General features: G+C 39.5%; 1 protein-coding gene across 1 annotated transcript in view; it reads left to right on the top strand.

Moving 5' to 3' along the window:
* Positions 1–14,526, top strand: part of ptprja (protein tyrosine phosphatase receptor type Ja) — a 90,493-nt gene that overhangs the window by 42,765 nt on the left and 33,202 nt on the right. Inside the window, exons 9-19 of the mRNA XM_055155912.1 lie at positions 1,062–1,322; positions 1,964–2,224; positions 3,379–3,639; positions 4,280–4,540; positions 5,695–5,955; positions 6,597–6,857; positions 8,012–8,272; positions 8,591–8,824; positions 8,894–9,151; positions 12,279–12,548; positions 14,151–14,417. Coding sequence (XP_055011887.1) covers positions 1,062–1,322; positions 1,964–2,224; positions 3,379–3,639; positions 4,280–4,540; positions 5,695–5,955; positions 6,597–6,857; positions 8,012–8,272; positions 8,591–8,824; positions 8,894–9,151; positions 12,279–12,548; positions 14,151–14,417 — 2,856 coding nt within the window. The remainder of the gene's footprint in view (positions 1–1,061; positions 1,323–1,963; positions 2,225–3,378; positions 3,640–4,279; positions 4,541–5,694; positions 5,956–6,596; positions 6,858–8,011; positions 8,273–8,590; positions 8,825–8,893; positions 9,152–12,278; positions 12,549–14,150; positions 14,418–14,526) is intronic.

Genomic DNA, 14,526 nt, shown 5'->3' with positions numbered 1-14,526 from the left:
CACAAGGGCCTGGTAAAGTCTGAAGGAGAATGTTTCACTGCATCCTAAAATATTGAGTTTATTGATTAATCTGTGGGGTATTTTCATTGATGGGTCAATAATCAGATAAGGAAGAGCTTTTTTTCACTATTAGATTGTATTAACTAAGTTCAAACTATTATAAAACTGGTTCCTGATAGAACTTATTTATAGACAAGAAACTGTGTGTAACAGAGAGTCCAGAGATGTGACAGTGTCAGATACATTCAGTGTTATAAATCCCTAAATCTGCACTAGGCAACTTTTCTGTTTGACCAGGGGCGGTGCCAGACATTTTTGGTTGGAGCAGCTATGGGGTGCTAAGTTCCTCAGTGGGAGTGTCCACAAAATATGTAAATATAGAGTCTTTTAACAGTGGAGTTCACCCACACCCCCTGCCATGTTTGCATCACTGTTTTAAACCTGTTTAAATGTAATTAATCCCTGATTTATAAAACCTAATATGGAATAATTTATTAAAACTGTAGTCTTAATTCAAAAAATAATGTTTTAGTTGCAATCTGAACATTTTCAGTCAAGATTGAAAGTCTTATGAAAAAGTGAAAATGGGGCAAAAGTCTTTGTTGGAACTATGGGGGTGTGTTGGCCATTCTTGGGGAGACTAGTGCCCCTTCACCCACTGGCACTGCCCCTGCTGTTGGCAGCTTTATTACCTGCTCGTTTCCATTGAGAAATGAATTTTAGCTTACAATGCTCCACTCTATGGCATTAAACACATCTATGTAGCTTTTATTCAATATGAGGTGATTTTTGGTTAACAAATACCTTAAAAACATTCTCAGAGTCATCAGGCTAGCATTTCTATTGTCTGACCTGTAACTTGGTCTGGTGGCTTCACCTGCTTCTCTCCATAGACAAACTAGTAGATTTGTTTAATGTCATACTCTGGGACATCCCAGTTATATCATCTCCATGGAGATAAATGTGTGCAGGATCCTCACGCAGATGTTACATGGTGCACCTTTAACACTAATTCCACTTTAGAATAAAATTATTGAATATTTCTGCTCTATAACCAACAGAACCTGGACAGATCAGTAAACTCACTGTTACTGGTGTCACAACATCGTCCATGTATTTGAACTGGACTGAACCAGAGGGACAAAGCTCCTTCTACATAGTACAGTGGGTTAGTGGAAATGACTCCAAAACAGATAATGTGACTGAGCCATTCAAAGGCATCACTAACCTGACTGCAGGTGTGGAGTATACTATAACTGTCACTGCTGTGGCAGGAGATGACTGGACTAGAGGAGGTGACACAGAACTAAGAGTTTACACAAGTAAGTTCAGTTTTCCTTTGTTTTCCTTTGGACATAACTTCTGGTTTGTTGTTTATCGTGCTCTGGTGTTCATTAGCTGTTAATGTTCTCATCATTCATTAAGAGTTATTCCTCCATGTTTTGTTACTTGGTTTGATCAAAACTCAGTTGTTACCAGTGACACATGTACCTCCATGACTTTGAGCTGGACCAGAGAGTCTCAGCTCCTTCTACATAGCACAGTGGACTGAAAGAAACTGACTTTCTGATGACAGTTTTGCCTGTTTAGTCTCTTTCTTTTGTGGGTGTGTTTTTAGCGTGGTGTTGGGTAAACCCTGTGTTCTGGGCCTGGACTTCACACTCTCCTCAGAGCCACTGCTGATAGATTTCTGTTTTGGTCTGTGAGACTTGACTTGTTGGATTTAATGTATATCTTGAGTTGAATTCTAGTGAAACTCCTGACTGGTTTGTGACTTTCAATTTGGACTCAGCTCTGTGGTTAGGGAATAAAACAGATCAGTCTGTATCAGTATAGTTCATCATAAATGTTTAGTCCTCTTAAACTGAGTCTGAAGTCCTGACAGTGAGACACGACACATTCTGTCCTTAAAACTTGAATTACATCATTATATTTTGTTTTATGTCTCTGTTCTGACCAACAGAACCTGGACAGATCAGTAAACTCACTGTTACTGGTGTCACAACATCGTCCATGAATTTGAGCTGGACTAAACCAGAGGGACAAAGCTCCTTCTACATAGTACAGTGGGTTAGTGGAAATGACTCCAAAACAGATAATGTGACTGAGCCATTCAAAGGCATCACTAACCTGACTGCAGGTGTGGAGTATACTATAACTGTCACTGCTGTGGCAGGAGACAGTGAAACAAAAGGAGTTGGTGTGAGTAAAGTGCAGTACACAAGTAAGTACAATATGGGAAGAGGAAGAGTCCAGTGTGTTTAAAGTGAAAAATGTTGACAGTTTCACATGTCGCACTCTTTGTATGTGACACTTTTCACAAGGGCCTGGTAAAGTCTGAAGGAGAATGTTTCACTGCATCCTAAAATATTGAGTTTATTGATTAATCTGTGGGGTATTTTCATTGATGGGTCAATAATCAGATAAGGAAGAGCTTTTTTTCACTATTAGATTGTATTAACTAAGTTCAAACTATTATAAAGCTGGTTCCTGATAGAACTTATTTATAGACAAGAAACTGTGTGTAACAGAGAGTCCAGAGATGTGACAGTGTCAGATACATTCAGTGTTATAAATCCCTAAATCTGCACTAGGCAACTTTTCTGTTGACCAGGGGCGGTGCCAGACATTTTTGGTTGGAGCATCTATGGGGTGCTAAGTTCCTCAGTGGGAGTGTCCACAAAATATGTAAATACAGAATCTTTTAACAGTGGAGTTCACCCACACCCCCTGCCATGTTTGCGTCACTGTTTTAAACCAGTTTAAATGTAGTTAATCCCTGATTTATAAAACCTAATATGGAATAATTTATTAAAACTGTAGTCTTAATTCAAAAAATAATGTTTTAGTTGCAATCTGAACATTTTCAGTCAAGATTGAAAGTCTTATGAAAAAGTGAAAATGGGGCAAAAGTCTTTGTTGGAACTATGGGGGTGTGTTGGCCATTCTTGGGGAGACTAGTGCCCCTTCACCCACTGGCACTGCCCCTGCTGTTGGCAGCTTTATTACCTGCTCGTTTCCATTGAGAAATGAATTTTAGCTTACAATGCTCCACTCTATGGCATTAAACACATCTATGTAGCTTTTATTCAATATGAGGTGATTTTTGGTTAACAAATACCTTAAAAACATTCTCAGAGTCATCAGGCTAGCATTTCTATTGTCTGACCTGTAACTTGGTCTGGTGGCTTCACCTGCTTCTCTCCATAGACAAACTAGTAGATTTGTTTAATGTCATACTCTGGGACATCCCAGTTATATCATCTCCATGGAGATAAATGTGTGCAGGATCCTCATGCAGATGTTACATGGTGCACCTTTAACACTAATTCCACTTTAGAATAAAATTATTGAATATTTCTGCTCTATAACCAACAGAACCTGGACAGATCAGTAAACTCACTGTTACTGGTGTCACAACATCGTCCATGTATTTGAGCTGGACTAAACCAGAGGGACAAAGCTCCTTCTACATAGTACAGTGGGTTAGTGGAAATGACTCCAAAACAGATAATGTGACTGAGCCATTCAAAGGCATCACTAACCTGACTGCAGGTGTGGAGTATACTATAACTGTCACTGCTGTGGCAGGAGATGACTGGACTAGAGGAGGTGACACAGAACTAAGAGTTTACACAAGTAAGTTCAGTTTTCCTTTGTTTTCCTTTGGACATAACTTCTGGTTTGTTGTTTATCGTGCTCTGGTGTTCATTAGCTGTTAATGTTCTCATCATTCATTAAGAGTTATTCCTCCATGTTTTGTTACTTGGTTTGATCAAAACTCAGTTGTTACCAGTGACACATGTACCTCCATGACTTTGAGCTGGACCAGAGAGTCTCAGCTCCTTCTACATAGCACAGTGGACTGAAAGAAACTGACTTTCTGATGACAGTTTTGCCTGTTTAGTCTCTTTCTTTTGTGGGTGTGTTTTTAGCGTGGTGTTGGGTAAACCCTGTGTTCTGGGCCTGGACTTCACACTCTCCTCAGAGCCACTGCTGATAGATTTCTGTTTTGGTCTGTGAGACTTGACTTGTTGGATTTAATGTATATCTTGAGTTGAATTCTAGTGAAACTCCTGACTGGTTTGTGACTTTCAATTTGGACTCAGCTCTGTGGTTAGGGAATAAAACAGATCAGTCTGTATCAGTATAGTTCATCAAAATGTTTAGTCCTCTTAAACTGAGTCTGAAGTCCTGACAGTGAGACACGACACATTCTGTCCTTAAAACTTGAATTACATCATTATATTCTGTTTTATGTCTCTGTTCTGACCAACAGAACCTGGACAGATCAGTAAACTCACTGTTACTGGTGTCACAACATCGTCCATGAATTTGAACTGGACTGAACCAGAGGGACAAAGCTCCTTCTACATAGTACAGTGGGTTAGTGGAAATGACTCCAAAACAGATAATGTGACTGAGCCATTCAAAGGCATCACTAACCTGACTGCAGGTGTGGAGTATACTATAACTGTCACTGCTGTGGCAGGAGACAGTGAAACAAAAGGAGTTGGTGTGAGTAAAGTGCAGTACACAAGTAAGTACAATATGGGAAAAAGAGGAAGAGTCCAGTGTGTTTAAAGTGAAAAATGTTGACAGTTTCACATATCACGCTCTTTGTATGTGACACTTTTCACAAGGGCCTGGTAAAGTCTGAAGGAGAATGTTTCACTGCATCCTAAAATATTGAGTTTATTGATTAATCTGTGGAGTATTTTCATTGATGGGTCAATAATCAGATAAGGAAGAGCTTTTTTTCACTATTAGATTGTATTAACTAAGTTCAAACTATTATAAAACTGGTTCCTGATAGAACTTATTTATAGACAAGAAACTGTGTGTAACAGAGAGTCCAGAGATGTGACAGTGTCAGATACATTCAGTGTTATAAATCCCTAAATCTGCACTAGGCAACTTTTCTGTTTGACCAGGGGCGGTGCCAGACATTTTTGGTTGGAGCATCTATGGGGTGCTAAGTTCCTCAGTGGGAGTGTCCACAAAATATGTAAATATAGAGTCTTTTAACAGTGGAGTTCACCCACACCCCCTGCCATGTTTGCATCACTGTTTTAAACCAGTTTAAATGTAGTTAGTCCCTGATTTATAAAACCTAATATGGAATTATTTTTCAAAATTGTAGTCTTATCTTAAAATCTTTTTAGTTGCCACATAAACATTTTCAGTCAAGATTGAAAATCCTATGAAAAAGTGAAAATGGGGCAAAAGTCTTTGTTGGAACTATGGGGGTGTGTTGGCCATTCTTGGGGAGACTAGTGCCCCTTCACCCACTGGCACTGCCCCTGCTGTTGGCAGCTTTATTACCTGCTCGTTTCCATTGAGAAATGAATTTTATCTTACAATGCTCCACTCTATGGCATTAAACACATCTATGTAGCTTTTATTCAATATGAGGTGATTTTTGGCTAACAAATACCTTAAAAACATTCTCAGAGTCATCAGGCTAGCATTTCTATTGTCTGACCTGTAACTTGGTCTGGTGGCTTCACCTGCTTCTCTCCATAGACAAACTAGTAGATTTGTTTAATGTCATACTCTGGGACATCCCAGTTATATCATCTCCATGGAGATAAATGTGTGCAGGATCCTCATGCAGATGTTACATGGTGCACCTTTAACACTAATTCCACTTTAGAATAAAGTTATTGAATATTTCTGCTCTATAACCAACAGAACCTGGACAGATCAGTAAACTCACTGTTACTGGTGTCACAACATCGTCCATGAATTTGAGCTGGACTGAACCAGAGGGACAAAGCTCCTTCTACATAGTACAGTGGGTTAGTGGAAATGACTCCAAAACAGATAATGTGACTGAGCCATTCAAAGGCATCACTAACCTGACTGCAGGTGTGGAGTATACTATAACTGTCACTGCTGTGGCAGGAGATAACTGGACTAGAGGAGGTGACACAGAACTAAGAGTTTACACAAGTAAGTTCAGTTTTCCTTTGTTTTCCTTTGGACATAACTTCTGGTTTGTTGTTTATCGTGCTCTGGTGTGCATTAGCTGTTAATGTTCTCATCATTCATTAAGAGTTATTCCTCCATGTTTTGTTACTTGGTTTGATCAAAACTCAGTTGTTACCAGTGACACATGTACCTCCATGACTTTGAGCTGGACCAGAGAGTCTCAGCTCCTTCTACATAGCACAGTGGACTGAAGGAAACTGACTTTCTGATGACAGTTTTGTCTGTTTAGTCTCTTTCTTTTGTGGGTGTGTTTTTAGCGTGGTGTTGGGTAAACCCTGTGTTCTGGGCCTGGACTTCACACTCTCCTCAGAGCCACTGCTGATAGATTTCTGTTTTGGTCTGTGAGACTTGACTTGTTGGATTTAATGTATATCTTGAGTTGAATTCTAGTGAAACTCCTGACTGGTTTGTGACTTTCAATTTGGACTCAGCTCTGTGGTTAGGGAATAAAACAGATCAGTCTGTATCAGTATAGTTCATCATAAATGTTTAGTCCTCTTAAACTGAGTCTGAAGTCCTGACAGTGAGACACGACACATTCTGTCCTTAAAACTTGAATTACATCATTATATTCTGTTTTATGTCTCTGTTCTGACCAACAGAACCTGGACAGATCAGTAAACTCACTGTTACTGGTGTCACAACATCGTCCATGAATTTGAGCTGGACTGAACCAGAGGGACAAAGCTCCTTCTACATAGTACAGTGGGTTAGTGGAAATGACTCCAAAACAGATAATGTGACTGAGCCATTCAAAGGCATCACTAACCTGACTGCAGGTGTGGAGTATACTATAACTGTCACTGCTGTGGCAGGAGACAGTGAAACAAAAGGAGTTGGTGTGAGTAAAGTGCAGTACACAAGTAAGTACAATATGGGAAGAGGAAGAGTCCAGTGTGTTTAAAGTGAAAAATGTTGACAGTTTCACATGTCACGCTCTTTGTATGTGACACTTTTCACAAGGGCCTGGTAAAGTCTGAAGGAGAATGTTTCACTGCATCCTAAAATATTGAGTTTATTGATTAATCTGTGGGGTATTTTCATTGATGGGTCAATAATCAGATAAGGAAGAGCTTTTTTTCACTATTAGATTGTATGAACTAAGTTCAAACTAAGATGAAACTGGTTCCTGATAGAACTTATTTATAGACAAGAAACTGTGTGTAACAGAGAGTCCAGAGATGTGACAGTGTCAGATACATTCAGTGTTATAAATCCCTAAATCTGCACTAGGCAACTTTTCTGTTGACCAGGGGCAGTGCCAGACATTTTTGGTTGGAGCATCTATGGGGTGCTAAGTTCCTCAGTGGGAGTGTCCACAAAATATGTAAATACAGAATCTTTTAACAGTGGAGTTCACCCACACCCCCTGCCATGTTTGCGTCACTGTTTTAAACCAGTTTAAATGTAGTTAATCCCTGATTTATAAAACCTAATATGGAATAATTTATTAAAACTGTAGTCTTAATTCAAAAAATAATGTTTTAGTTGCAATCTGAACATTTTCAGTCAAGATTGAAAGTCTTATGAAAAAGTGAAAATGGGGCAAAAGTCTTTGTTGGAACTATGGGGGTGTGTTGGCCATTCTTGGGGAGACTAGTGCCCCTTCACCCACTGGCACTGCCCCTGCTGTTGGCAGCTTTATTACCTGCTCGTTTCCATTGAGAAATGAATTTTAGCTTACAATGCTCCACTCTATGGCATTAAACACATCTATGTAGCTTTTATTCAATATGAGGTGATTTTTGGTTAACAAATACCTTAAAAACATTCTCAGAGTCATCAGGCTAGCATTTCTATTGTCTGACCTGTAACTTGGTCTGGTGGCTTCACCTGCTTCTCTCCATAGACAAACTAGTAGATTTGTTTAATGTCATACTCTGGGACATCCCAGTTATATCATCTCCATGGAGATAAACATGTGTGGGATCCTCACGCAGATGTTGCATGGTGCACCTTTAACACTAATTCCACTTTAGAATAAAATTATTGAATATTTCTGCTCTATAACCAACAGAACCTGGACAGATCAGTAAACTCACTGTTACTGGTGTCACAACATCATCCATGTATTTGAACTGGACTGAACCAGAGGGGCACAGCTCCTTCTACATAGTACAGTGGGTTAGTGGAAATGACTCCAAAACAGATAATGTGACTGAGCCATTCAAAGGCATCACTAACCTGACTGCAGGTGTGGAGTATACTATAACTGTCACTGCTGTGGCAGGAGATAATGAAACAAAAGGAGTTGGTGTGAGTGAAGTACTGTACACAAGTAAGTACAATATGGGAAGAGGAAAAGTCCAGTGAAATAAAGTTCATAAGTTCACTGTTTTACTCTGTGAATTTATCTTCAGTTCAGCAACTCCGTTTTGGAGTCAACGTGAGGGACCTGTGTAGTATTTTCTGTCCGTGCTATTCACAATGATGAAAATTCAACTTTATTTCCTCACTTTATTTAATTTTCCCAGTTAACTGTTTCCACACATTATATATTTACTGACCTCTGTAGCTGGGTGTTATATGAGTTAGTGTTACTGTTTGAACACTAATATCTGAAAACATAAAACTGAAATATTCTTCTCATTAACAGGACCTATGAAGCCTGATGTCACTGTCAACCATAGAGACACCAGTAGCCTGAATATTAGCTGGACCTTACCTGGAGGCCATGTGGATCACTATGAAGTAGAGTTGAACCAGAAACATCAGACTGATAACACTTGGTTCCAATTCTCTGATTTATCACCTGGACGACTCCACACTGTCACTGTAACTGCTGTTGCTGGAAACTTCAAAAACACTTCAGAATCAGAATTTGCTACTTGTAAGACTCATTTAATTAAATTTTTTAAATAATTTATAAACTGTAAATTAACTTGACTTCATGTTCCAGATCCACTGCCTCCACAGTCTGTCAAGATTGCTGGCAGAACAAACTCCTATCTTAATCTGAGTTGGGATGTGAATCCTAAAATGCAAGATGCTCCAAACATCAATTACAGCATTTCATATGAGGGAGTTTCTTTGACATTCACAAAGACGACTGCAACTCTGCCTAACCTTCAGTCTGGGTTTCACTATAATATGACTGTGAAAAGTGTGGGACCCCAGAACCTCCACAGCACTGGTATAAACATCAAGGCTTGTACTAGTAAGTATTTAAAGGTGTACTACTATGTAACTTTTGGGTTGGGGATCCATCACCTGCTTGGTTTTATGGATATGTTATTGCTCTGGCTGGAATGTTCCACAGTATGGCATTAAACAGCTCTACCTTACATTTATTCAATTACAGGTGGTTTTATCGCTTAGAAATACCTAGAAAAACATGCATTCTGACTGTGAGAGAGGTTGCCTCTCCACAGATCTGACCAGTAACTTGACCTAGTTTGGTCTCTATTTTGGTTATATATGTATATATATATATATATATATATATATATATATATATATATATATATATATATATATATATATATATATATATGATATTGTTATAATCTATGACACCTGTGGATCATTATGTGATAATTTTCACGTTTAAAAAAAAATCATATCATTAATCTGAAAAGGCTTAATAAAAGAAAACAAGTGCGCTGACTTCTGCATTTTAAACCTGTGGTGCCCAAAGGGAAACTTTTTCATCAAGGTCCACATATCTAAACACAGACAAAGCAGAGGGCTGATCGAGGGCCGCAGACTGGTGCTCAATACAGTGAATAATTGAAAGATGAGCATGTTCAACACGTTAGAATGAGCCATCAGTCTTTATTCATTCTAAGACCCTTAAAAACACACACTAAATATTAAATATTATCTTTATCAAGGTAGACTTTCAAAAACACTTACAGTAAAAAGTTCATTTTTAATTGATGCAAGGTAATTTGGGCCAATTAACCTGGAAGCCTGAGGGCCAAGAAAAATCTGTCTGAGGGCTGCATTTGGCCCATGGGCCATAGTTTGGACATGCCTGGTGTTATCGCTCAGTTATCCAGGTAGGATACATAGCAAAAGAACAATTGTATTCTGTAACTGGACAGAAGTTTTTGGCGTGAAGATGTTTGGATCTCATCCAAGCTGCTTCTTCAGTTGTGGTCAGACGCTGGTGGAAACTGCCTTCAGGGTAGCCACGGGGTCTTAAAAAGGCCTTAAAAAGTCTTAAATTACATTGTCCAAGGCTGATTTTTTTCCACAAAGGTCTTAAATTTCATTAGCCTATTTTTATACTCAATCTCTCTGCAGTGCAATGTTAAACTGAGGGAGGAAAAAAAAAACAAGGCAAAATGAATGTCTAATTTTGAGTATGCGCACACAATACTTTCTGGCAATGGCGGCAATCAGTACAGTATATGAAGACGTTGGATGGATCATGGGGAAGTGTAGGTTTAATCCACAGTGGCTCTTAGATTGTAGATATAGTAGTTGGTTGGTCATTATTAAAATTGGATCTGGTGTTTTGTGCCCGCATAATGGGTGCGATGTTGGTCTTAATTTTCATTTAAATGGCCTTAAAAAGGTCTTAAAAACGTCTTAAATTTGGGGTAGTCAAACCTGGGGATACCCTGGCCTTGTATCTGCCTGAAGGGAGGAAGTAACTACACTGAAACTACTCTGAAACTAACTCACCTATCTGTTTACAGTCTCTGTTTTTGAGCTAGAACTAGTGAACAAGCTATTATATATTGAGCTTTAAACTTTTGTGACAGAATTACATTTTTCTTTGCTATCATCACAACAAGGAGTTGGCACCTCTGATTGGATAGCTGCAGCTCAAAATTGCGATAACAACTGTTTTTTTTTTTTCATTTGTACCAAAATTACTACGAAATGCTGCTGAATTCTATTAAAAAAATTAACAATTTAAGATTACTCAAACAAGAATTACTCCAAATACAACTTCCAGAGTGTAAATGAGAAAAGGGAACAGCTGTAACATGGTAAAAAGCTCTGAAAAGTTCCACTTTAATGGAAATAAATACTCTACTAGTATATTGTCCAATGTAGCAATAACATTTTTGTAAAGACCAGCAGGTGGCGGACTTCTCACCAGAAAAGTTACATAGTTTACCTTTAAAGGTTGTATAGAGGATTTTCCAAGGAACGAGAAATCCAGCGACTGTTTGTCCTTTTTCAAATGTTGCGCATGCGTGAAACCACCCCCCTCCCCCACAGCTCCTACGTAGAAACGCCTTCTCCCGCCTCCTCTTTACGCCAGAAACAGGTTTGTTTACAGCCGGTGCGCTGCACATGACTTGTAAACAACTAACTACAGTGTTGGTTAGGCAAGACGGAGAAGTGAGGAGCGGGTGTGCGGACATTTCGTTCGCTGACGAGAAGTGAGGAGCAGGGAGAAGAGCGGAGCGGGGAGAGAGGAGAGGAGAGAGTAGAGGGGAGCGGTGCGCGGAGATTCCGTGCCCGGAGAAGTGAGGAGCAGGGGGAAGAGCGGATCGGGCAGCGGGGAGAGGAGCAGGAAAGGGGTGCAGAGAAGGTTGCGCGGAGATTCCGTGTGAATGAACTAGCTACAACACGCAGCAGCAAGCGGACTCTTTCTTTGCCTTGAAAATTACGTTTTCAGACATAGGATATCGCTTTCGTGTCCTGAAAAACGTTTGTCTCGCTCTTGGAAATAAAGCACGTTTTCATAATAAGCAGAAGTGACCTGTCCAGGAGTAATTTGGCGACCAGTGCGTCAGTCTTTAGACCCTGTGTCTGCTTCAGTTGCGCCATCGCTGGAATTAATCTACAAGAATCACCTTAGTTTGGCTTCGCTGCTTTTCCCCTTGTCTTCTTCTTTCAGCAATCTCAAAACGGACTTTCTTTTGCGGCTAACTGCTCCTGGATTCTTGTCGTCATTGCAACAAACTTTGTGCGAACTGCGAGGAAGATATAGGTAAAAAAAAGCCGCTAAGAACTGTTGCGTTGGTGGAGTAAACAGCGTCTGTGCGTCTTGCGTCTGTGGACTGCGTGACAGGCGTACGTAAACCACGTACCGGCGGCGCAGGCAAGTCAGTTACGCTAGAAACGTAGGGAGATTGATTGACAACCTGTCAGCTAACAGATAACGAGGCAGTGTCGTTATCTATTGGCAAATGTTTATCTGTCCCCACCACGTCCAGAGTTGATTAATTTTTATTCTCTTTTTTTTGGTCATCATAATTACAAGGCTACTGCACCTCTATAATGCTCATTATCATTAATCATTGACAATTTGAAACCAAAAAAATCCTCCATACAACCTTTAAGCAACTGCTAACTTGAAATTTTCTTTTTCTCACTAGATCCAAATCCAGTTTTGCATCTTGGAGCATTCCCAGAATCCACCACATCACTGAAAGTCAACTGGGCCTACCCATCAGACCACAAGCCAACTTACTCCTACCGTATTTACATCTATGACCCCACAGGAAATTTAGTCAAAAATGATTCTCTTCAAGGCAACTCTAAAAGTGTAACTGGACTGAAACCAGGAACTGAATACAAGATATCTGTGATCACAGTGTTAGCAGAAGCATGTCAGTCCACAAAAGAAGAGGTCTCCAACTATACAAGTAAGATGCCAGATAACACTTGATTATTTCATAGAGAGCTGGTGTCTGTTTTGGAAAGAAATATTCAAACTTTATCCATAAATGTTGAACCATAGTGTCATTTGTCAGCCATCGTTTCCAAAGACTTGCTATTTTAATATAATGTCTTAAAGTCCTTTTGACTGAATTGCTTTTCGATTTGAATAATGGCACTACCGTATTTTTTTAACTATAAGTCGCACCACAGTATAAGTCGCACCGGCCAAAAAATGGGTAATGAAGAAGAAAAAACATATATAAGTTGCACTTTTTGGGGGAAATTTATTTTATAAAATTAGAGACCAGGAACCGACATTTCATCTTGAAAGGCAAGTTATAGTAATAACAATAACAGAGAACAACAGGCTAAATAGGCGTCTGATATGTTAACGTAACATGAACAGTTATTCAGATAACTATAGCATAACAGAACAAGTTTAGCAAACTCTCCTTCTCAGTCCAAATCACTAAATCCATTGAATTCTTCATCTTCGGTGTCATTTCTGAGCAACTCCATGACCTCCTGGGGTTAACAGAGCACCACTTCCTCTTCGGTGTAGCTGTCGTCAGACTCAGCGTCAGCTCCAGGTAGAATTATTCTGGTCTTTCTGAATCCCGACAAGATGGTTTCGGTGTCACTGAGGTCCAGGCTTTGTCGATCCATCCAGTGACTTCCATGAAAGTTGCATGGTGCACCCTCCCGGCTGCCGTGAAGCTATGTTCTCCATCCCCGCTTTCCGCCAGTTTCTCGCTCACTCTAGACTTTCTTTCTTCTGCTCGATTACACTTTTCGGCTGAATATTTCTCTACTTACAGCAGTTTTCTGCAGGAGACATGCGCAGTAGAGCCAAGTGACAGTGGTACAGGAGTAATAGGAGCAGCAGATACTCACACACAAGCCTAGAGTCTCTTGCAGCTGTCATTGTGAAAATTTTAATATATGTCACACCAGAGTATAAGTCGCAGGAAACACCCAAACCATGGAAAAAGTGCAACTTATCATCCATAAAATACGGTACTTTCTAAAGTTATTGTGGCAGGGTTCTTCACTTTTTTTTTATTTATGCTGACAGAGAAGACGTTGTGCCAGTTTTGGTTTCATGTGGATTACAGCTCAGTTTTAGCAGACCTAACTGAAAAAAACAAAACAAAAAAAACTTAAACTTGTAAACTTAAACTGTCTCTTAACCTAACCCTGATCCTCACCCTGACCTTAACCTGACTGTGAACAAAATATTATTATCAAAAATCAACATTTGCGTTTCGGGGAAAATTGTACCTGTGATGAATCAACTGAATGTAAAAAAATAATTCAATAAATAAGAGCTGATCTGAAGGTTGGTGGTTCAAATCCCACTCTAGTGTCTATGTACATTGGTGTGGAAAAGGTGGAAATGTGCTACATTAAAAACTGTGACCATTTACCAAAAAATTGTAATTCAAATTTTCCTCAAAACCTCATAATATGTTATTTATTGAGTTTCTTTTTCATAATAAAATCTTCCTCTGTGACATTTTACAGATCATAGCAGCTTTCTTCGTGTGACACATAAAATAACTAACAATTATTTGTACACATTTCAGAACCTGCAGCTGTCACCATTACAGAAGTCTCAGGAACCACAACCAGCCTCACAGTGAGCTGGGATAAGGCACAGGGAGGCGTGGATCACTATAGTGTGACAGTTTACAACAGCACTGGCCAAGGAGTCCAAACCAAGGAACCTCTCAGCAAAGATACTTTCAGCACAACGTTCACTGGCCTCAAACCTGGAGTGCAATACTGCGCCAGAGTGTTCACCAATACTGGACAATTACAGGCTGAGTCTAATGAATCCTGCAATGCAACATGTGAGTAAAGCAAATATCACACACTATACTTTCTTGGGTTCTTTTTAAAAACAATACAGTATACACCTTGTTGACATGTTTCAACTGCTCTCTGCAAGTCATCTTCAGA

This window comes from Boleophthalmus pectinirostris, unplaced genomic scaffold, assembly GCF_026225935.1.
Source record: "Boleophthalmus pectinirostris isolate CB_2022bp ecotype Guang Dong unplaced genomic scaffold, ASM2622593v1 HiC_scaffold_2, whole genome shotgun sequence".
In the NCBI taxonomy this organism is placed as follows: Eukaryota; Metazoa; Chordata; class Actinopteri; order Gobiiformes; family Gobiidae; genus Boleophthalmus; species Boleophthalmus pectinirostris.
Note: the sequence above shows the minus strand (reverse complement) of the source record. Positions and strands in the feature narration are given on the sequence as shown.